The 25,000-nt window shown below is 40.9% G+C and overlaps 1 protein-coding gene across 1 annotated transcript in view; it reads left to right on the top strand.

Moving 5' to 3' along the window:
- The window catches only part of LOC121307123 (integrin alpha-7-like), a 48,295-nt gene extending 24,297 nt beyond the window's left edge, over nucleotides 1-23,998 (top strand). The window contains exons 9-15 of the mRNA XM_041239250.1: nucleotides 164-282; nucleotides 597-797; nucleotides 1,471-1,590; nucleotides 10,204-10,317; nucleotides 12,528-12,626; nucleotides 12,905-13,030; nucleotides 19,699-23,998. Coding sequence (XP_041095184.1) covers nucleotides 164-282; nucleotides 597-797; nucleotides 1,471-1,590; nucleotides 10,204-10,317; nucleotides 12,528-12,626; nucleotides 12,905-13,030; nucleotides 19,699-19,857 — 938 coding nt within the window. The 3' untranslated portion in view covers nucleotides 19,858-23,998. The remainder of the gene's footprint in view (nucleotides 1-163; nucleotides 283-596; nucleotides 798-1,470; nucleotides 1,591-10,203; nucleotides 10,318-12,527; nucleotides 12,627-12,904; nucleotides 13,031-19,698) is intronic.
- The last annotated feature ends 1,002 nt before the right edge of the window (nucleotides 23,999-25,000 follow it).

The raw sequence follows: 25,000 nt of genomic DNA, 5'->3' as shown, positions 1-25,000 counted from the left end.
AATGGGTTACCTAGTCATGTTGTTGAGGCTGAATCATTGGAATCCTTTTAGACTCAACTTGATAAGGTTTTGAGATCCATCAGCTACCAGGAACCGGACAAGCCTAGATGGGTCAAATGCCCCCCCCCCCCCCCCCATTCATAAATGTTCATATTTTAAAACTTTTGTTTGTTCTGTAGGATGGCTATTCCTCATCAACTGTTCTTCAGTGGGATAACGAAAGGGGAGAGTGCCATGACGTCACAGCAAGATGTGGGCAGCGCAGTGGAGTACAAATTCACGGTGAGAGAGAGGAGGAGGAAGAGGAGGAAACAGGGCAAGGGAGATGAGAAGAATTGGTAGAAAGGATCGTAAAGATGGTGAATCTGTGAGACCTGAGAGGAAGACAGTGCCATTTTACTGTCGTTATCCTCTTTCAGACACAGTTTCTTCTTTGCAAAGAATAAAACAAAACAAATCAAAGTAAACAGGTTTCCGGCACAAGCACTTCAATTTCAAAGCAGCAGCAGCTGCAGAACAGAGTGGGAGCTGTGAACTTTCTTCACCCTATTCAGCACCAGATGTCATGTTCAATGTGTTGCTCCCCTCTCCTTCAGGTTACCAACCCTGGTCAATCCCTGCAGACTCTGGGCTCTGCTTTCCTCAATGTCATGTGGCCCCATGAGCTGTCCAATGGGAAATGGCTTCTGTACCCAACTGGAATGTATTTCAAGGGGGACCGAAATACCCACTGCTCCACCTCTCAGCCTCTCAACCCCCTGAGACTGACGGACTATCACAATCTACCTGGACAAACGGTAAGGGAACTTTACACTGTAGCATTTAAAAAGGAGTATGGGAATCCACTGTAAGACTGAGAGACACAAGAGCAGTGTACAATTGCACATTATTTATAATTTAGCATGCAAATGCAGGTAGCCACTGCTCAGGTACCAGCAATGGTAACTCCTTGGGCAGGTAGAGCAGGTAAAAACCACATCACTCTACCAGCAATGGTATATTGCACAGGCATGTATACACAAACTGGAATGTAAACAACAATAAATACAAAAATATGAAACAAACACAGTGGGGAAATCCTGTTTTTTCTGATGACCATTGAATCAGCTGCACTCATTCGTCCTGCTACCAGATGGCAAAAGAAAGTAGAAAATGTATTGGACTTAAAGCCTCACAGAACTACATTTCCCATAATCCTCCTGCTCACTGGTAAATCCTTCTCAGTTCAATGTGTGAGCAGGACGATGATGGGAAATGTAGTTCTGAGAGGTCCATGCGGGTACATGTGAAGCCATTTGAAAAATATTTGTGCAAAAGATTTTTGTGAGTTTCAAACTCAGCTCTATCTGCCCCTTCCCTGGACCTCGCAAGTGTGGTAACCATGTGCTGAGCTGTGGTTGCTAGGTACTACCGATACTATTTCGATCAGAAGTCTTTATTACATTGTTTTTCTTTTGTTTGTTCCTACAGGATCATCACAGCAGGAAGGGACGGTCCAATCAGGAGAAGAGCCGTATACAGACACAGGGAATTGTGGGTAGAACAACACCAGCAGTGTCCGCTTCAGAGAGGAGGAAGTTACTGACGCTGGTGGGTAACCTTCTTTAAACACGCTGAAGGGAGGGATGCTTTACTAGAAGTATCACATGTCCTTCTCTTTGCATTTTGTAAAAGGGATAATTGAGATGGGGGTGGAGCAACATAGAAGATCATTTTGAAGAAGTAAACGATTCCCTGCAGTTTCCTGCAGTGGTGTTTACTGTACACTGCACCTATATACTTTGTGAAGTGTGCACATTTCATCTGCTGTGTGCTGTCTTTATTTCATCAGCCATACCGTTCTGAATTTCTACTGTGCCGTGTTCTCAGTGCCGGTACAGTTGACATCACTAACAGATTCACTGACACATTTTACACTTAATATCTCTGACAAACACAAACTACATATATAATCACCTTGCGTATGTGACTTTCACATCTCCTGAAGACAGAGTTTATGAATGTCATTAAATAACATTCAGCTAAACACTAGTATCTAGTTATAACGTCACCCTTCTTGTGAAAGTTTGTAACAGCGTCAAGTTCTGAGGTGCCAGATAGTGATCAATGTCATATCAAATTATTTAACTGAACCGCATTACCAGGACCAGAAAACCCAATCAGCCTATTCAAGTCCTGTGTAGTTAACCAGAGTAAGCAGGGACTATTAATTAATTGAATACCCAAACAAACTGCAATAACAAGCAATAAGAGACAATGAAAAGCTTTTCATCCCCTATTGAAAACCTGCTTTAAACATGGTCCTTCCAATAGACAGACTAACTTTACCATTATGTTGCCAAAGAACTTTAAATCAATACCAGTGATTGCGGGAATATACCCTCACGAGCAAATTTACACGACTACTGCAAGCCATAGTATACTATGAAGCAGTATTTAAAACTCTATACTGGTCAAAATAAATAAATGAATTAAAGGAAAAATAATAAAGAAAAAAAACACACAGGTCTGTAATGCACAAAATTGGCCTCAATACTGCAGCGATTAGAGAATAAAGGAATAGTTTTGCAGCAGAACATAGTCCTAGCATTGTTGAACAAAATAGTGTTTATTTAGCATTCTGCAAGTCAACTGTGTTCGAGTTATTTCCTCTTCCTTGCAGAGACTGTATTGAATATTTAACCAAAGTCACACAAAAGTCTATTTTCCTTTAACAACCAGCTAAACGATGGTGAGGGAGTCCTCTTAATGAGTTAAAACCAAGCCAACAATATTCAAAAGCTGTACAACCTGTTCCGCTGGAACACACAGGTTAGTTGACCAGTCTGTTCATCCAGCTTCCGGAACGCTGGTTTGTTGCTAATACTCAGCGAGTGGTTTCTTTAACATTTTCCTCATGTAGCCGTTGACAACAGAACAGTTTTGTTTCCGTTCGAACACAGACACTCCGCCCTCGCTCTCACAGCTCTCAGCTCCAATCTTCCTGATGACATCACACAATGCCTTCCTTCATGGTCTGCATGACAAACAGGAACAGAAACCACCAACCTCCATACAGCACCTGTAGTGACCTCTAGCGAGCTTCCTGAGCAAGCTCCCTGCTCAGCTTTTATATTCAATATATTTTCTTTTTTAAACGAAGCGTCGATTTACCGTGTTTGCCACGTTCTCCCCCCTTTTAAAGACGCAAGTCATTGCGTTTAAATCCTCTTCGGTAAAACCAGTAAACTCAGTCTCTTCATCCACCTCATCCTCCTTAAAGATTTCAAGCACCTTTTGACAAAGCTGAAAATCATGCTCTTCAGCTGTAGGATAGAATGGTTTGATGTCCAGTTTGGCATCTTGTCCAGTTTCTTCCAGGCAAACTAGATAACTCACTGGACCCCGTTTCTCAACAATGTGTTAAGGGCCTTTCCAACGAGGTGCTAATTTGGAAGTAAACTTCTTGGAAGCATCAGAGAGAACGTGATTACGCACCCACACTCTGTCTTGGGACTTGTAACTAACAGTTCTCCGGTGCTTATCGTAATTCCTCTTCTGTCATGCTTTAGCTTTGGCAACATTGCTTTGCACACGCTCTTTCAAGTTATGAACTAGTTGAAGGGGTCATAAGCAGGCATGTCAGGTGATATACCTGCTCCAGACAAGACTTGTTCGATAGGTCCCTTCAGTGATCTGCTTAGTTTCCTGCTTAGATGAATTGATAGTTTATCTGAATTCTGCTAAATAACATTCCCATTTAGTGTGCCCTTCCTGCACATAGGATGCCATCATAGATTTCAGTATCCTATTAATACGCTCAGAAAAATTATTCTGTGGATGATATGAAGTTGTCTGTTTCTTTACTACATTCAACTGCTTACAAAGAGCAGTCAACGCTTCTGAGACAAACTGCGGACCCCGATCAGACAAAAGATAAGCAGGCGTACCCCACCGTGTAAATATGTCTTTTCTCAGACAATTGGCAATGATTACAGCTTTTGCCTGTCTTAATGGAAAAAGCTCAACCCAGCGGGTGTGACAGTCTGCCACAACAAGCAATTGCTTATTGTTATTGGAACTGTTAGGCAGAGGACCCATAAGGTCAACTCCAACCATTGCCCATGGTGGAGTGACTGTAACAGACTGTAGTTTACCCACAGGGTGAGTATTTTCAGGTCTTACAGCCTGACAGACTTTACAGTTGCACACGTAGGTAACAATATCTTTCCATATCCCTGGCCAATATGCTGTTTACAGGATACGGTGCAATGTTTTATACCGACCCAAGTGCCCACTCATAGGATTACTATGATAGGCATACAACACATCATCTCATAAACTCTTTGGTATATAGAGTTGGTGCTTGAAATATTATGCATTTTACTCACTCTATGAATCTCTTTCTAAAACAACATAGGCCTTTTCCTTTTGTTCAAAGGTAGCATCATCTTCTTCACTCTTTTCCAAAAGAGTTTGATAGATTCTCTGTACTTCTGGATCTCCTCTTTGCGCTCTCCAGATATCGTCGTCTGTGTAAGGAAATGGAGTGTAACTTTGCCCAGCTGCTGGTTGCTTCACTTGTACTCCTAATAGAACTTTCTTGGTTCTCACCAACAGAGCACGTGACAAGGCATCCGGAGCTTCGTTCAGCTTACCCCTCCGAAACTCCACAGTGCACTCAAATTCTTGAAGCCGTAGAGTATTGAAGTAGTACTTTGTAGTATTGAATACCCACAAAATAGCAGAGTGATCCGTAACCACTTTAAATGGTTTGCCTTCCAGATATTGTCTCCATTTCTCTAAAGACCACTCAACTGCCATGCATTCCTGCTCAGTGGTGGTATAGCTCCTCTCCGGAGGAGTCAGTGCTCCACTGGCATACGCTAAAACCTCTTCTTGAGAAGGAAATACTCGCTGTAACAGTATAGCTCCCAAGCCAAAACCACTAGCGTCAGTATAGACCACTAAAGGCAACTCATTATTGGGTGACCAAGCACTGGTGGTGACATTAAATGTTCTTTCAGTTGTTCAAATGCCAACTGACATTCAGGAGTCCATCTCCACTTTATTCCTTTCTTCTTAAGAGTATTCAAAGGCTCAGCAATAACAGAAAATCCAGGAACAAAGCGGTGATACCAGCCTGCCATTCCTAAGAACCTTTGCAAGTCCCGTAAGTTGGTTGGTACTGGATACTGCTGAATTGCTTCAGTCTTTGCAAGATCTGCGTGCACACCTGCTGTAGAAACAATGTGTCCCACAAATTTAATCTCTGTTTTGTAAAATTGACACTTCTTCAAATTAATAGTAAGACCAGCCTCTTGAAGTTTGTGCAAGACTGACTGAATATCCTTTAAGTGTTTGCTGAATAAATGATCACGTCATCCAGGTATACTAAGCAACCCTTACCACGCAAGTCTCCCAACACCAACTCCAGCAAGCGTTGAAAGGATGCTGGAACATTTTTAAGGCCAAAAGGCATGACCTTATGTTGATACAAGCCATAGTTTGTTATAAATGCTGTCAATGGTTTGCAGGCCTCATTCGTTTGAACTTGCCAATAACCACTATTCATGTCAGTTGTAGAAAACACTTGTGAACCAGACAATGAAGTTAAAATATCATTAATTGTAGGTATAGGATAAGCATGAGTTATGGTTTGGGCATTTAATTTGCGGTAATCTACAAAAAATCTTTGTGAGGCGTCTTTCTTAGGGACAAGTACTACAAGGGAACTCCATGGAGAATATGAAGGTTTAATTATTCCCTTATCTAGCATATCATCCAGATGCTTTTTTAAAATTTGTTGCTTTCCTGCAGACATTAGATATGACCGTTGTTTAACTGCAGGACTTTCCCTAACATGGATCTTGTGAGACAACACAGCAGTCTTTCCGAGTTTCAGTGTACAAACACCTGAATGCACTTCAATCACATACGCCATTTCTTTTCCACACTCAGATACAGTATCCATACGAGACAAAGCCTACTTCGCGTACAGTTTTTTGCTTTTCTTCCAGACATTTCTAATTTTAACTCTACCACAACTACTAGTTTAATCTTTGTATACACTGAAGTGTTAGTAGTAGATTTACATGCATGCCGTGTATTTAGATGTGCAAAACCTGGTGGAAAAGGAAATTTCTCTTTAACACGGCATAGTGTCTAACCAGTATCTAACCATCCCTTTCCTTCCCACTGTCTAATACCAGCAGAATCAGTTGTTGCAAAACATTAGGTGGGATTTCTTTTTCTTTGTTAGGTTTTAGAACATAAGAAAGGTTACAAACGAGAGGAGGCCATTCGGCCCATCTTGCTCGTTTGATTGTTAGTAGCTTATTGATCCCAAAATCTCATCAAGCAGCTTCTTGAAGGATCCCAGGGTGTCAGCTTCAACAACATTACTGGGGAGTTGATTCCAGACCCTCACAATTCTCTGTGTAAAAAAGTGCCTCCTATTTTCTGTTCTGAATGCCCCTTTGTCTAAACTCCATTTGTGACCCCTGGTCCTTGTTTCTTTTGGGTCGACACTGTCAATACCTTTTAGAATTTTGAATGCTTGAATTAGGTCGCCACGTAGTCTTCTTTGTTCAAGACTGAACAGATTCAATTCTTTTAGCCTGTCTGCATATGACATGCCTTTTAAGCCCGGAATAATTCTGGTCGCTCTTCTTTGCACTCTTTCTAGAGCAGCAATATCTTTTTTATAGCGAGGTGACCAGAACTGAACACAATATTCAAGATGAGGTCTTACTAGTGCATTGTACAGTTTTAACATTACTTCCCTTGATTTAAATTCAACACTTTTCACAATGTATCCGAGCATCTTGTTAGCCTTTTTTATAGCTTCCCCACATTGTCTAGATGAAGACATTTCTGAGTCAACAAAAACTCCTAGGTCTTTTTCATAGATTCCTTCTCCAATTTCAATATCTCCCATATGATATTTATAATGTACATTTTTATTTCCTGCGTGCAGTACCTTACACTTTTCTCTATTAAATGTCATTTGCCATGTGTCTGCCCAGTTCTGAATCTTGTCTAGATCATTTTGAATGACCTTTGCTGCTGCAACAGTGTTTGCCACTCCTCCTACTTTTGTGTCGTCTGCAAATTTAACAAGTTTGCTTACTATACCAGAATCTAAATCATTAATGTAGATTAGGAATAGCAGAGGACCTAATACTGATCCCTGTGGTACACCGCTGGTTACCATACTCCATTCTGAGGTTTTTCCTCTAATCAGTACTTTCTGTTTTCTACATGTTAACCACTCCCTAATCTATGTATATGTGTTTCCTTGAATCCCAACTGCGTTCAGTTTGAGAATTAATCTTTTGTGCTGGACTTTGTCAAAAGCTTTCTGGAAATCTAAATAAACCATGTCATATGCTTTGCAATTATCCATTATCAATGTTGCATCCTCAAAAAAATCAAGCAAGTTAGTTAGACACGATCTCCCTTTCCTAAAACCATGTTGACTGTCTCCCAGGACCCTGTTACCATATAGGTAATTTTCCATTTTGGATCTTATTATAGTTTCCATAAGTTTGCATATAATAGAAGTCAGGCTTACTGGTCTGTAGTTACCTGGTTCAGTTTTGTTTCCCTTTTTGTGGATCGGTATTATGTTTGCAATTTTCCAGTCTGTCGGTACCACCCCTGTGTCAAGAGACTGCTGCATGATCTTGGTTAGCGGTTTGTAAATTACTTCTTTCATTTCTTTGAGTACTACTGGGAGGATCTCATCCGGCCCAGGGGATTTGTTTATTTTAAGAGCTCCTAGTCCCTTTAACACATCTGCCTCAGTTATGCTAAAGTTATTTAAAACTGGATAGGAACTGGATGACATGTGGGGCATGTTGTCAGTATCTTCCTTTGTAAAAACTTGTGAAAAGTAATCATTTAATATATTTGCTATTTTTTTTTCTTCATCTACGATTTTGCCATTTGTATCTCTTAAACATTTAATCTCCTCTTTGAATGTTCGCTTGCTGTTGTAATATTGGAAAATCATTTTGGAATTGGTTTAAGCCCCCTTAACAATGTTTATTTCTACTTTTCTCTTGGCCTTTCTAACTTCCTTTTTGACTTGCCTTTGCAGTTCTGTGTACTCTTTCTGCATACTTTCTTTTTGGTCCTTTTTTATTTAATGTTCTGTAAAGTTCTTTTTTCACTGAATATTTTTTTTAATTGATCTATTAAACCATTTTGGCAATTTAGTTTTACATTTAGATTTGTCTGCTTTAGGGATATAATTGTTTTGCGCCTCTAGTACTACATTTTTGAGGAACAACCATCTTGCTCGTTTGGCTGTTAGTAGCTTATTGATCCCAGAATCTCATCAAGCAGCTTCTTGAAGGATCCCAGGGTGTCAGCTCCAACAACATTACTGGGGAGTTGATTCCAGACCCTCACAATTCTCTGTGAAGGAAAGATCACCTGGAGATGCCGGGGATTGAACTCGGGGGCCTCATACATGCGAAGCATGTGCTCTAGCACTGAGCTACATCCCTGTTGATGTCCTTTAGGGTTAGTGACAGCCATCACCTTTTCTCCTTTTGTGGTGGTTACTACACCAGCGTTAGGTTTGAAGCCGCCTTTTTTGAAGAGCGGGCATTGTTTTGGTAAATGCTCCTATTTACACCTCCAGCAGAGTACACTAGCCTTGCTTGCCACTGGGGTAACTTGCTGCCCTTTTTGTCTCTTCAGTATTATCTCCATAGATCTGGCACCCTTCAAAATCTGGTTGAGCAGCCAGATCCTTCTCAGTTTATCTTCCTGACTGCACAAGCTCCTCTACTGTATTAACTCTCCCTCGCAAGTGACTGACATATTTAGGATTCTAGCATATTTAGGATTTTTGGATTTGTAGCATGAGTTTTACAACCTCTATATCTTGAATTGACGATTTCCACCTTCTACACAAAGCACGAAAACTATATGCATCATTTTGTACCGATTCTGTTGATCCTTGCACACAAGTTTTCATTCATCTTCAGAATCATTTGAAAGAAATGCAGACATAAACTACTTCTTGAAATTTGCTCAGCTAATAACTTGCTCTCTAGAAATCTCCCACCAATCACGGGATGTGCCATGTAAAACATTGCTTAGTGTGGCTAGTATTTCATAACATAGGACGCAGGGCAAGAAAATCACTACATTTGGCTAAATATTTCACAGGATCACTTTCATCATGCACTCTTCCAAAGGACAACAGGCAACTTAGCTGCTGTCACACCAGCTTCTCCCCTCACTTGTGCACTACTTTCCAATGACAAACCAACACCACACCTTTCTTATGGTTTGCTTCCAAAACCCTCACACATTTTGTTAAGACTTCAGAACACTCCTCCAATTGCTTCACTTCCTGTACTGATTGACAAACCAGCAAATCCCGTTCATCACTTTTAGAAACAGCATTAGGCAACTCATTCACTCATGTTTCAATAACGCATGGTATATATTGCTGTAAATCTTCAATGCTTTCAATAATAAACCCTTGCTCCTGTTTAAGATCAATCCACTCTTTTCCCATAATAGCTGTTTTCCTGCGCAATGGTTTGCAGTTCATTTACCATCTGTTTACTTATTTCCCCTGTTTGTGCTAACACCTGTATAGTTTGATCCTCTGATCGTAAACCCTGACGGTGTCAATTTCAAAATCTAACAAGGACATATCAGCTGTCGGCATTCACCGATCATCACTCAATTAAAAAACATTAGCCTTTTTTTCCCCTAAAACAATTACCTCTGTTTTATAAGTGTAATTAATTTAGAACAATTTGTAGATTTTATTTTTCACTTTGACATTATGGACTGTTTTTGTGCTGATCAGTGGCAAAAACTCCTAATTAAATCCATTTTGATTCCATGTTGTAACACAATAATATGTGGAAAAGTCCAAGGGGGTGAATACTTTTGAGAGCCACTGTGTGTGTGTGTGTGTGTGTGCGTGTGTGTGTGTATATGTATTACTGCTTTTTTAAATGTGCTATTTAAAATGTAGCGTGTGTGTGTGTGTGTGTGTGTGTGTGTGTGTGCGACATTCCTGAGGACCTTTACACAAAGGTATTGTGTTGTGTAGATTTATTTATTTATTTTTTTTTATGTGCTGTACAGTGCTTTATGATACCTTTATATGAAAAGCACTAGATAAATGTGATAAACAAATAAATAAATAAATAATTATGTTTCCCTACGACCCCCACCCCCTTGCAGGACTGTTTACTTGGTTCAGCCCGCTGTATCCTGTTCCAGTGCCCCCTGCACAGCTTTGATGGTTCGGCCGAGCTGACGGTCCATGCCAGGCTTTGGAACAGCACGTTTCTGGAGGTATCTAGAACTCTTCATACTGACAGCATTAAAAACGACGTCCTCCTGAGACTATATGAACACTTGAAAATAGTGTTGTTTCACGTATTAGTGGTAGAAGTACAGGGCCGTATTCACAAAGCTTTAACTCTGAAAATATACTGTCGTTATAATAAATAGAAAGTACAATTTACTGTAGCTGTTGTCCGAATAACTCAGATAGCCCAATAACCACGAGACCCACTGAGCTGGTTGTTTGTTGGATTTGAATGAAAGCGAGATTCCAAAATGAGATCTGTTAAAGTATTATAGTGGCGTGGTGTAGTTAGAGATGAGGAGGCAGTTTAACGATAAACTCCAATTTCTGTACTTATTTGCATGAAAATTTGGATGTGTGAATCTGTTCCTGAGTTCCTGAGATTTTGCATGTTGGCTCTGAGCATGCTCAGTAACACTCTTGCAGTTAGGTGTTTCATCTAATCTTGGGTCTAATCTTCTTTTGTCAGAAAAAAAATCTTTGTGAGGTGGACATTTTTTTTTTCAGTTTAAAATAATATATCTTTAGTAAAACCATGACGTGTCTGTAAATAATACCTAATTTCCATGATTACTCTTTCCATACCATGCCAGCATGGTAATTAAACAGCACAGCGATGGAAGCATGCCAAGTGTCCACACGAAATATATAAATCTGTGTAGATTACAGAAATCACGCAATGTGCAACCATGGTAACACATGGTACTGAAGACGCATCAAGATGGATATTTTATATATTTTTTTAAGTAATGGTTTTAATTTTTTATATTAAAAACACTTTTAATAAAAATCATAAAAGACAAAGCCGCTATAGAAGATTTACATTATCCCTCTGAACAGTATTAATTTATATAAAGTTATATTGTAAATTCACATTTGGTTTTGCATAAACACTCTTTGACAATAACGTTTTGTTTAAATTTAATTGAATTATTGATCTTATTTACAGAAAATGTAAGAATTATTGAACTATTGAACTTCATGAACAAATTTAAACTGACCGAAAGCAGAATGAAAATATCAGTGAATAGAAGGCAGCATTCTCGCAGACAGTATTTGCATGATAGCAAACTTTTCTGCTATTATTACAACAAGCAAATCTACAAGTAATCGCTGGCAAATCTTTCCCCCTGTCTCTCTTCCCTTTCAATATAAGCCTTGTGAATGGCCAGCATGCTTTTCCTTTTTCTTCTTCACAGCACCAGGAAACATTGATTTCTGTTTTGGTAGGCTGGTGAGATAAAGGGACAGTTTTGTGTTCCTAATGGCAGTATTCAGTTGCTTTTGGATATTATATTCTCAACATGTTCTTTAAATACATCAAAACTCGAATAGTAAAGAGAGACCTGGGTAGCGTCGGGTAATTTAAAAACCGACGGGTAACCGGGTTATCAGGTATATATATATACACACACACACACACACACACACACACACACACACACACACACACACACACACACACACACACATACTGATACTGAATGAATATTACAATGGTCTAGGTGCAGTCAAACCATGTGACCTAGGGTTACCTAGGTTTAAAAAGCATGGTCGTAACGACTGAACACTATTCTTGTGTAAACTTGAATGCTAAACAATCTCTCTCTCTCTCTCTCTCTCTCTCTCTCTCTCTCTCTCTCTCTCTCTCTCTCTCTCTCTCTCTCTCTCTCTCCTCTCTCTCTCGCCTCTCTCTCTCTCTCTCTCTCTCTCTCTCTCTCTCCTCTCTCTCTCTCTCTCTCTCTCTCTCTCTCTCTCTCTCTCTCTCTCTCTCTCTCTCTCTCTCTCTCCCCTCTCTCTCTCTCTCTCCTCTCTCTCTCTCTCTCTCTCTCTCTCTCTCTCTCTCCTTTCTCTCTCTCTCTCTCTCTCTCTCTCTCTCTCTCTCTCTCTCTCTCTCTCTCTCTCTCTCTCTCTCTCTCTCTCTCTCTCTCCTCTCTCTCCTCTCTCTCTCTTCTCTCTCTCTCTCTCTCTCTCTCTCTCTCTCTCTCTCTCTCTCTCTCTCTCCTCTCTCTCTCTCTCTCTCTCCCTCTCTCTCTCTCTCCTCTCTCTCTCTCTCTCTCTCTCTCTCTCTCTCTCCTCTCTCTCTCGCCTCTCTCTCTCTCTCTCTCTCTCTCTCTCTCTCTCTCTCTCTCTCTCTCTCTCTCTCTCTCTCTCTCTCTGTCTCTCTCTCTCTTTCTCTCTCTCTCTGTCTCAGGATTTCCCGTCAGTCAGTGCTCTGGAGCTGCTGGTCAGGGCCAACATCACTGTAAAATCCACCATTAAACACCTAGAGCTGAGAAACGCTGCTGCACAGGTACGGTTTGTCCTCTCTCTCATACTAAATATTACAAATAAACAGAGAGCTTCCACACTCCCCAGCTCTCCCACTTTCTACTACTAATCAGTTAATCACATATTGATTAGGAAGACCAGCTGCACACCTTTTTTTAAAATAACCATTGAAGATTTAGTATAAAGAAAAGTTTATCACAGAGGTATACTGTACATACAAATACATATGCACAATCCGATGTTGGTAATAATGCGATGTCGTTCCCATTGGTGCAGTTGTAAAGATAATCTTTCTCACAGATCTCAGTGATGGTCTACCCAGAGCATGCTGTCTCAGATCACGCTGGAATCCCCTGGTGGATCATTCTGATTGCAATCCTCGCTGGGATTCTGATGTTGGCTCTGCTTGTCTGCCTGCTCTGGAAGGTAAAACAAAAGCTCCTCCCAGTGGAATGGGTTACCTAGTCATGTTGTTGAAGGAGACTCTTCTTCACACAGAGAGTGGTGAGGGGATGGAATGGGTTACCTAGTCATGTTGTTGAAGGAGACTCTTCTTCACACAGAGAGTGGTGAGGGGATGGAATGGGTTACCTAGTCATGTTGTTGAAGGAGACTCTTCTTCACACAGAGAGTGGTGAGGGGATGGAATGGGTTACCTAGTCATGTTGTTGAAGGAGACTCTTCTTCACACAGAGAGTGGTGAGGGGATGGAATGGGTTACCTAGTCATGTTGTTGAAGGAGACTCTTCTTCACACAGAGAGTGGTGAGGGGATGGAATGGGTTACCTAGTCATGTTGCTGAAGGAGACTCTTCTTCACACAGAGAGTGGTGAGGGGATGGAATGGGTTACCTAGTCATGTTGTTGAAGGAGACTCTTCTTCACACAGAGAGTGGTGAGGGGATGGAATGGGTTACCTAGTCATGTTGTTGAAGGAGACTCTTCTTCACACAGAGAGTGGTGAGGGGATGGAGTGGGTTACCTAGTCATGTTGCTGAAGGAGACTCTTCTTCACACCGTGAGGAAAAAAATATCAGAGCTATTGGGAATATGTTTGAATAAAAGTCTGCAGTGTGGAAAACATGGGAGACAGCAAAGGAAAAGTAATGGACAGCAGGGGGTCTAGAACGCTTTAATCTGCACTGCAAGAAGCCATTATCTTATCATGTATTTTTACTTAATAATGTGTACATTTCAAATGAAGACAGGTATCATTGAGGTTTACAAGTTAGAAAGGGTTATTTCTGTTTTAATTAATACCAACTTAAAACATTTTAAAGGTAGCTACTTGAAAATCCTGCTTGTGTCCTTGCAATTTTATCTACTTGTATTTTTAATTCTCCACAGTGTGGCTTCTTTAAACGAACTGAGAGACAGCCTCACTATGAAACAGAGTATTATCGAGCTCATCTCCAGCTGCAGCCCTCTGAGGCTGAGAAACAAGCTTTCGACCAGAACTAGAGATATTGTGGTAACGGAGCATGGGTCTGCACTGAGCTTGCTGTGCTGTGTGTGTGCGGGAGGGGGGGGAGGGAGGGCAGTAGTGAGGGGGATCACTACACAATCGTAGGGGTACAGTAGGGGAGTTGCTGTGTGTGTGTGCGGGGGGGGGGGGGGGGGGGGGGGAGTACAGTAGTGAGGGGGATCACTACACAATGGTAGGGGTGCAGTAGGGGGGTTGCTGTGTGTGTGCGAGGGGGAGTACAGTAGTGAGGGGGATCACTACACAATCGTAGGGGTACAGTAGGGGGGTTGCTGTGTGTGTGTGCGGGGGGGAGGGGAGTACAGTAGTGAGGGGGATCACTACACAATCGTAGGGGTACAGTAGGGGAGTTGCTGTGTGTGTGTGCGGGGGGGAGTACAGTAGTGAGGGGGATCACTACACAATCGTAGGGGTACAGTAGGGGAGTTGTTGTGTGTGTGTGCGGGGGGGAGTACAGTAGTGAGGGGGATCACTACACAATGGTAGGGGTGCAGTAGGGGGGTTGCTGTGTGTGTGTGTGTGCGAGGGGGAGTACAGTAGTGAGGGGGATCACTACACAATGGTAGGGGTGCAGTAGGGGGGTTGCTGTGTGTGTGCGAGGGGGAGTACAGTAGTGAGGGGGATCACTACACAATGGTAGGGGTGCAGTAGGGGTGTTGCTGTGCTGTGTCCAGGGTGGGTCAAATCTCGTTGTAGGCTGGTGGCCATTTGGCCACTAGCTTTCAAAACATGGTGGTCAAGTGAACATTTATGGTGGCCAACATTTTCAAATAGGGATAATATGAGGAGGCGTGTATATGTTGCACACACGTTGCTTTTGCATGCTTTGTTTTCATGTAATTAATGTTGTCTATTCACTTTAAACTGTGGGAGGGGAACTATATACAACTGATGTGCCAGAGAGCTAACTACATACAACTCCAGGGAACTACGTGCATTAAACTAGGAAACTATTTACTGTGTGCTTAAAATGCCAGTGAGTGAAGTATATGCATAGAATGCCAGAAAATAGAACTATATTAATCAAATGCCAGGGAAGATAACTACGGGAAGTGAACACACTTCTTTATTTTTCAGTTACTGTCATATTTATAACTCCAAAAATGGCAATTAAACAACACAAAATCAGATTCTTAAAAAAACAAAACCAATGCAATTTATAACAGATTTTACTTCAGCTCACTGCTTGAAGTTTAAATTGCTTTCATTATTTGTCTTTGCCTCTAAGCTGTCCCATCAGACTGGGCTTGAGTCTCGACTTCTCTACTTCTATCTCCAGCTGCAAAACCAGCATGGAGGGTTCTTTCATGTCTTTAGGTCATAACGGGTCAGAGAAAATCAGGTTAAAAAAATAGCTTGTTTCATGGCATTTCACCATCTAAAAATAGGTATTTTGAGATGTTTCATGATTAAACATTTATTGTTATTCTGAATCCATGTTTAAAAGATATCCCGTTATTTTGAATCCATGTTTAACCCTTTGCGGTCCTATGTGGGACCAGGACCGACATTACAATTTTCAAACTCCAGTCCGATGTCGGACCCTCTCCGACATCATCAACAAAACGTCAAGCACAGGTCTCTAGTCTTTTGTCCTTAAATGAGTGATCAGGAGAGGATTTATCAGTATGCATGTCTATGAATAAGTATGTGAAAAATACAGCAATCAAGGTGTGGGGCTTGGCTGGAGATGAGTACTGATATATATAATTTTTAAACAGCGTGTGTAAAGTAAACAGCGCGTGTGAATAATAAATTGGACCTGACACACCTGGCAAACGCTGAATAAGTGGACTGCTAAGGGTTAAAAGCTGTCCTGTTATTTTGAATCCCTGGGCCTTAGGGCTGCACTGGCACCTCACCTACATGAACTGTAGAATTCAGTTCTATCCTTGCAAGGTACTTTGATGAAGAGAAAGATCAAGTCAGTGTAGGCTTTGAAGATATGCCTGTCTATAATTCAACAAATGCAGAGAACATATTCAGATGTATTTCATCATCACAGGAAGCAAAAGCAATCTTAGGCTTGGCATTGCTGGGTCTCCCTGAAATCAATCTCATAAACGTGTGCTGTCTGCTATCACCACATCGGAAATCCACTGCTCTTGCCAGTATTCACTGCTGCACATCTACGAGGTCATCTTTGGCCAAAGAAATCAATACTTTTCTTTTGTGATAACAACTCTGCAGTTCATGTTATCAATAAAGGGCATTCCAGTTCACCTCTTGTTATGCAATGACTGCGGCAGTTAATATGGATCTCAGTATCAAATCATTTTCTAATCCAAGCGCATCATCTACCGCCGTTCATACTAATGCAGCAGATGCTTTTTCTCATTTACGGATTTCCAGATTTCACAGGCTGGTGCCTACAGCTCTGCCAACTCCAGCAGTGACACCCCAGTACAACCAGAGCTATCAGCAGACAACTCGATACAGCACAAGCATACATGGCTGCAACACTTTCTTATGCCACTGGCTGGACCACCTATTTGACTTTCTGCTCTCAAAGCAGAAATGATCTGACCCCATTTAAACAGGACTGGATTATGACTTTTATAGTACACACAAAGGACCCTACATCTTGCACCAGCTACAATCAAATCCTATCTATCAGGAATACAATACCAATTTCACTCGATGTCCATTGCCTCCCCAACTACCAATACCAACTCTCCATCCCCTCCCGCTAGGAATCTCTAAGAGCTCTCTGACCGCTTCTCCTTCTCGCCTGCCTATGCTTAACCGCATGCTTAATTGTATGCTTAGCCACATTTTAGTTTTTTTTTAAGATGCTCAGAACATGCAGTTCCTTCTGTTCCCAGCTTTCCTAGGCTGGGTATTCGCTGCAGTGATCTCATGCTCATTTTGGATTCCCACTTTATCCTCTTCCTGTGTATTTCCAAAACAGATCAGCTTCAGCAAGGTCAATTCCTTCAACTATCAAAAACTGACTCTCTTCGATCCCCATATGCTTCCATGCAGAAATATATTGCAGAGCGCAAACCTATTTTGAATTCTGACCCTGTGTTCATCGATTCACGCCGGACTGTTATAGCCAGACATTGGTTCACATCTCATCTGTCCACGTTGGTTTCCACAGCAAGGCTTCCCCTGCAATTCTATACTCTTTATTTATTCAGAATCAGAGCAGCCACTTCAGCAGCAAGAGTAAAGATTAACCAGCATCTAAATAAAAAATATGGGGCCCTGGACCTCAGCAGCAGTTGAATCATACACATGTTCTTCCCCATCTGAGATATCTTCTGCACAACAGTCTATTGCTAGCATGTCCGGAATGGGGACGACCCTTCCGCCAGGACCAACAAAGGTTTCCCCCTAAAAGGAAAGGTTTTTCCAATAAACGGAGGGTTAGTAGGGAGCGAGTTACTAACCCTCTTTGTTGTGTAAAACGGTTTCTTTTTTTATATGCATTGTCAGTTTATTTGTTTGTCTGCATTCGTAGGAATCTTTAGTGGGGAGCCGGGGGGTCCATCCTTTTGCAGGGTTTGTGAGTCGCACTTCCACGACCTTTGTGCAAGCTACGCTTTCTTTACCTACTGAGGGAGGTTTTCTCAGTGAGTTGGAGGGGACCCCCAGGCAAACCCAACCTTAGCATCTCGTACGCTGTTGCTCCCCTCGCAAGCCAGGCATCTAAGCTTATTCTAGCTAACCTCGCAGAAGAAGCTCCCTTCATAATTCGAGGCAATCTTCTCGTTTCAATGTCTGGGGATGCATCTCTGCCCCAATCTATAATTCACCTCATCAAGGGCAGCTCTCAATGAGCCAGAGTCCACTTTCTTTCTTCCTTTCAGGTTCTCAAGCCTCTATTTATGTGCAGGGGATCTCCCCTGTGTGTCTGGTCCCCCAAGCGGCGGGGACCCTCTTCTATATGTCAGGTCTTAGCAAACGACGGGTCTCTCATATGTTTTCAATCTTTACTAATACGTCCCTGAGGGTGCCGAGCACCCAGCCGCCCCACGACTCGGACCTCATCCTGCCAAGGGCTTGATCCCAGTGGTGGGTGGCTCTCCAAGAAGTCAGGCGACATCTCTGCAGGTAGCCTGGCTCCTGCCCCGTGAAATTACAATTTGAATAATAATAATAATAATAATAATAATAATAATAATAATAATAATAATGTATTTATAGATGCCTACTAGAAATACATATAAAACAGAAGAAAAGCACAACACACATGATGTAAAGGACACTATTTCATTAATTGTTACATAAAAGAAAGTATTTGCATGGCTGCCTTGTTGATTTAATACGATAATTTCTCAACTCCGTGCTTTTCAAGTTACTCTTTCAATGTCACGTTGTGTATTTCTGGTGCATTATTATAAAGTATGTAGTTTGCTGCGTGTTTATCTCAGGAGCTGCTCTTTGATGGCAGTCACTGCGTGTTACCACAGGAGCTGCTGAATCGCCATGAACCCACTTTGACAAAATCAGCAGAGCACGTGATGTGACTGGATAAAGATTTCTCTGCACACGGGCACAATGAGCGGGGGACACTGAATTCGATGGGAACAGAATTCGTTACTACACCAGATGTTTTCATGGTTTCTGACGATTCACAACGAAGATTTGAAAAATAATTTGTTGCTTGTTCATTCTTCTGTAGATTTATGACCCAGGGTATATGAATAAAAATATCAAAACAATTGTTATGTTGTAAAAGACATTTCAGTACTACATACTGTATAGCGCACAGGAGAAAGCAGTTTGATTACGGGCGTTCAGTAACACTTTAAACACGTACTAGTGCTGAATTAAGAAATATAAAATTAATTGACAAAATGTTTCGACTCGAAGTCTTTCAATGTGGTAACATCCTCCTCTCTGAAGTGCACAGTGCTGGTCTTCTTCCCACAATCCCCTGCTCTTCTCCTGATTGCTGGGGTTATCCTGCAGGTATAGTAAAAAAAGACAAATGAAAACAAATCAACTAAGACAAAACATTTGTCATTGAATTTATCTTTTAGTATTTCTTTTCCTGTTGAAGACATTTCTGTTGACGGCCTCTTTTTCATTGATAATAACACTATATACATAACATGTGCAACCAGGGCTCCGTTTTAACTTTAAAACATGGGAGAGTGTACCAAACATCAAAACAACAGAAACCAAACAAAAATAAAATAAAAGCAATTCTATTGACTGCTTCATTTGAACCACAGCTGCTTCACTGTTGTAACAGTATGCTTGCATTTGATTGGCTTGTTGTACAGAATCATTCCTAATTATGAATTAATATCAATCTTTATTGGATATTCCTCAGGGAGTGTCATTGGATCTGGCTCACCTGAAAAAATGTACACCTGTAGGGCTGGCCTTTGTCCTCAAGGCCACTAGTTTACACCCGCTGTTGCGCTTCTGGGTGTCCTTGACCTCCAGTTCTCCTGATTTTAATCCAGGTTAAAATAACTGGCCACCCAATTTAAAATGAAGGTTAATGCATTTCTGGGAATGTCTTTTGAAAAATCCAATAGAAGGAATATATGTGGAGAAATATCGATTAAGACAACATTGATCATATTGCTCCATATTGAATCCTTTTGTGATTGGCACACTTTTGAACTGTTTAATTGTGTGTTTTGTTTCAGTGTGGGTTCTTCAAGCGTGCACAATACAAAGACACAGTGCCGCAGTACCATGCAGTGAAGATCCCTAAACAAGACAGACCTCACTTCAAAGATGAGAAGACGGGAACTCTACACAAGAAAGAGTGGGCGACACACTGGAGTGACCACGATGGGGCATGAACAGTTACAGACCATGACACAAACACACACACTGGAGCAAGCAGTCAGTACATGACACAAACACACACGCAATACACACACTGGAGCAAGCAGTCAGACCATGACACAAACACACATGCGATACACACACTGAACATACCACACTCACAAGCAGCGCAACATACCACACTCTTCCCACCCTCTTTACATGTATGTCAGTAACATCCCACAGTTGTAAATTCAGTATCAATAGGATGCAAAAATCAACAGTATGTACAGAACACAGAAGAATTGGATTGGCGGTTCTCCATATATATACGAAAATGTAAGTGTGACAACAGATGAAAGGATGGATGGACACCCCATCAATCCCCAGAATCTAATATTCTTAATGTACGCTAAATAATGTTAATACCATGTTTCATGACAACTAGATAAGCAGTTCTCCAGATATAGATCTATTGATACAGACGCATCCATGTATAGGCTGGAAAGGTTCAGGAGGTGGTCTGTAAATATGTTAGATTTTGCTATACTGGCCACTCTCTCCAGCTTATGATCTACCCCTGTGTGTTTGTGACTGTGTGGACCCTGCTGTTGTACATAAGAAGCTTCTTCTCAACAAAGTTGATCCTGGTGCAGTACTTTTAATAAAATACCTTTATAAAATAACTACCCATCAGCATTCAACAACATAACCCTGATTACAGGCTGTTTCACTTCATACAGGGTAAAGGCTGCTAGATACTTAAGCGACCAGCAGGGGGTAGTCTTGGAGCTGCGACCAGCTAGAGCTGAGAAACGTCCATCTTTAAGTTTCTAGACCACTTTGGATAGCAGTAACTTTCTAGTTGTTTATTGTACAGTAAACGGTTTACCATGATATTTTTGCAGTTTTCCCCTATGCTTTTCCTATGATTATGTTTTATAATACACATTTCCATGCCTTACATTAGTTTGGTTGCTCGTCGTTGGACTGTGGTGACCAGAACTGGAAACATTGTGAGGTCTACCTGTTCAATGCAGATCTGCTCTGGAACACTGCTTGCGCAGTTGTATTATGATGCCACTGGTTTTAATAGATTTTCAGCTGAGAATTCCTATCCTTGGGACAGGTCTAAGGGGTGTATTTTTATGCTATTAGGCTCACAGATGAGCGTCCTTTCAAAGCCACACCCACAAGTCAGTTTTAAGGCTGTTGGTTTATTTTGACAAATCTAGTGGCTGAAACTTTTACTGGAGAATTTTACTGAAGAAAAGCACATTTGCAAGGGTTTGAAAAAGTTTCTCTTGCTGTATGTGTCTTTTTACACAGGCAATCAGACAAGAAACCTCATTGAATGACAGCAGTGGCCCATTTCCCTTCCAAGTATAGTGCTTTTGTTTTTGCAGCTTTATCATCAGTATTGTGTGTTTGTTCTATGCTAGACCTTGCCTCTTAAAACTCAATATATTGAGCAAGTACAAAAAAAAAAAAATACAACTGACTACTGATCATTTTCACACAGCTTCAGAATGTAGCAGCCACACAGGAGCACCCATCGCGGGGTCCCAACACCGCCACCAGGGGCACTGCTAAACTGAAATGACTCAATTTACTACCAAAACCAAATCAGCAGGTTCATTGAATAGAGATAAAGTGACCAGAGATAGCAACAGAGTGGCAGAGGCAGAATAAAAGTCAAAAAAGTTTTATTACAATAGTTTCAAAGTTACATAAAAGTCGGTTTAAATAACCAATAAAATCTATCACAGTTTTAATAAGAGAAAGGCAGTTAAATAAAAGGCAGGTAAAAATACACTGAAATCAACAAGTAGGGTCCTTAGACCAGGACCCAGCAGCAACTGCTCTTCTCATTGAAGGATGGTGGACAGATAGAAACAGATCTCCCCAGCAACGATTCTACAACAAAACCAAATAGTTAATAAACACACATGGGGGGCACTGTATTTGAAGAGTCAGCAGCAGCATACAGGGGTCCCCAAGGGTTAAGGGTTAATTGAATGTTAATAGACTGGCAGGACTTCAATATTAAATGGAAAGAAAACACACACAAAAAAATGTATATAACTAGCAGATCAGTTAGGTGGCTATTGTCCTCACCTGCAGCGGTTAGTAACGCCCGCCTTCTACAAACAAAACCATGGCAACTGTAATAATAATATAATAAAAAAAATATATCTAAACACAACAAAACCATAAAATACTAGTGCGCTCAAAACGAAAAAAAAAGAACATTGCAAAAATACCAGACTATCACTTAACCAACTACAGTCTTTACAAAACAACAGCTACAATAATAATAATAATAATAAAGAAATAACCAATGACCTTTACGCTGCGCTGAGGTCAAGCCCCAAATTGACTGACCAGCTTTGACAAAGAAGAAATGCCTCCCCCACCCGCCAGCAAAAAATAAAAAGGCTTCCCTCTTTTTAAAGCAGATGAGAGGTGAAGGACACAGCGTTTACAATAACAAGCAAGCAGAAGGGGTGGGTCTCTTAACCTGCCTCTTCAATGCTTTGATCCAATAAAAGCAAAACTTATGAGACCAGGAGGTAACCACACGTCTCAGAGCTTTATTCAATACGCAAGATTTCCAAACGCAAAACACTTTTTTAGAATTCAGGCGGCTGAAACACCACAAGACGTCGACAAAGGGCATCTTCCATACACTCCCCGGCGCTACCGTCCCTTCTTCTCTCTTCTCGTCTCAAACAAAGAAACTATTTAAATAAATAGGCAATTATCTAATTAAGACACCACTAAATCAATCAATAAAACCAAAAAGGACACGTGCAATAAAGCAACTTACAACAAAACATTTGAAAGAAGCCTGGTTTCCTAGGAGAACACAGATTCCAATCCATTACAGATTCAAATCCCTCACAGATTCCAATCCCCTTATCAAGTAGCCCTGCTACATGTGTGTCTATACATTCTGGGTTAACTTTATATTGGGCTGAGAATGCTGAAGACCACAGAGGCTGCTACACAAACATTTGCTAATAAGAACATTAAAAAGTTACAACAAGGGGAGGCCATTGGGCCAGTCATTCGAATCGTAGTAGCGGGTTGATCTCAGAATATGTTTAGTTGCTTCTATAAAATATCCCAATATAAGAACATCAGAACATATACGAGCAGAGAGGCCATTCGGCCCGTCTTTGCTCTTCTGGATTCTAATAGCCAGTGACTCAATGGCAATATTGTGGCTTAGTAACTCATTTCATATTCTTTCCACTCTATAAAAAGTGTCTCAAATCTGTCAATAGCAAGCTCTGTGCTCGAGAGTGAAGTAGAGGTCTTATGAGGATGTCAGTATTACTAACTCATCAGCTGCTAGGAGGAGATTCATTACATTTTCCACCCACCTCCTCAAAGCTCATCCATAGACACAAACACAAGAGCGCATCCACCCAGTTCTAAATACACCTGGGGGTCGAATACATTTCAGTCGCCTAGATTCAAATAGCTCCTCTTGGAGGACAGTGCGGGTGCTGATCAGCTGTGCAGGGTGACACTAACCTGGGTATGTTTTCAGTAACTGGAATGGTTCTTTTTTCAGACTGGTAACTAAACGTGGAACCAGGTTACATTTTATATGAAAAAAAATATGTCGACACTTTTACTTCATTAAAAAAGGACAACTGCTAATGTACAATGTGGAAAGTGTTTTAACCGTGCAAGTCAACCCCGTCACGCGATCACGCTTTTCGTATGACGTCAGAGGAGGGAACGAGGAGGTTCCACTGCTGGATCTCCAACGAATATTTCGAGCTGCAGCCTGACCAAACCGAAAAAAAATGTCTGCTATTTGTAACTGTAACTAGTTACATGTTTTTCAAAACAGTAAGTTACTATAACTAAACAGATTTTCAAGTAATTTCTTACTGCAACAGATTTTTAATTTTTTATTTTAATTCATCACTATTTTCAATACATTCTCAAAGGTATGATGTGACAACCCCAGGACAATGACACATTAAAATAAAGACTGTAATTTGTCTGTTGGTTTGTTTTGCACCAGTGTGTTCTAGGCATGCATGCATTTTCAACTGACCCTGTTGGTACTAAACAATAACTACTATGATTGCTTTGTATTTATGGATATATTTAAGTATGCAAATTAAAAAAGAAAGCAACTGGTTTTGTATTTTATATGATGTTAATAAAAATCTTTTTTTTTTTCTCAGACAATTTAGTATGTTTAAGAAAACAAAAGCTACCCACCCCAATGGCTAGCGACTGGATATCCTGAGGGGAAACACAAGCACTTGCAGCTGGGATTGCCCTAGGCAGCCAAGCGCAGCACCACCGTTCCCCATAAACCTACACGGTGTCATTTAAGAGACTCAACTTTTGTCTCCATGGCCAGCCAATCACCACCAAACCCTCTATTGTACAGAGTATGGCACATTGCAAAGATCAATGTAGTACGATGAAAAATATGTGCAGCACAGGATACAGCAATGTAAATACAATGTACTGATTTTCTCAAAACTGGCCAAATCAATTCTAATGGTGATATTACAAACCCCAATTGGCACAAATCTTGGACAATTTTATATAAAGTAAGATTGGGTAATCCAGGATTAGTGCTGAATGGGGTTTGTGAATCCTTAGGAAAGACACAAAAACATTTAGTCTTGCACCAATTGTACAACCAGAATGGTTTTAAACTGCCAGTTTCAATTTCTCTTTACAGCAAATTGAAAGTTTAACTCCACAGAGAGCACATCTTAGCTGTGTGCAGCTGCAAAGGAAACTTCCTCTTTCAACTAACTGAAGAAGAGTTTCCCAGGTTATTTTTAGGCATTGCTAAATATAGGAAATGAGCAATAATACCACTCATTTTCACTAACTGACTCAAAGCAGTTATAGCTCACTGTTACAGGACACTAAGTGGTAAAGAGACAACAGGCTTTTCAAATAAATACATTTCCACGCAGGGATGGATCAGGCGAGCAATTGTCAATTGAAGAATTGGTCTCAAGATTTTTCATTTTGTGGCTTTCACAAACTCCAGTTATCACAAATCTAACTACCAAATATGCCTAAAACTTTAAAACTAGGTTCAGCTGAGGACACAATACACATTCATTTTAATAGATACAGGGACAATTAAACAACAGTAGTCTACCTTTTAATGAAGGACACTTC

This window comes from Polyodon spathula, chromosome 53, assembly GCF_017654505.1.
Source record: "Polyodon spathula isolate WHYD16114869_AA chromosome 53, ASM1765450v1, whole genome shotgun sequence".
Classification (NCBI taxonomy): domain Eukaryota; kingdom Metazoa; phylum Chordata; class Actinopteri; order Acipenseriformes; family Polyodontidae; genus Polyodon; species Polyodon spathula.
Note: the sequence above shows the minus strand (reverse complement) of the source record. Positions and strands in the feature narration are given on the sequence as shown.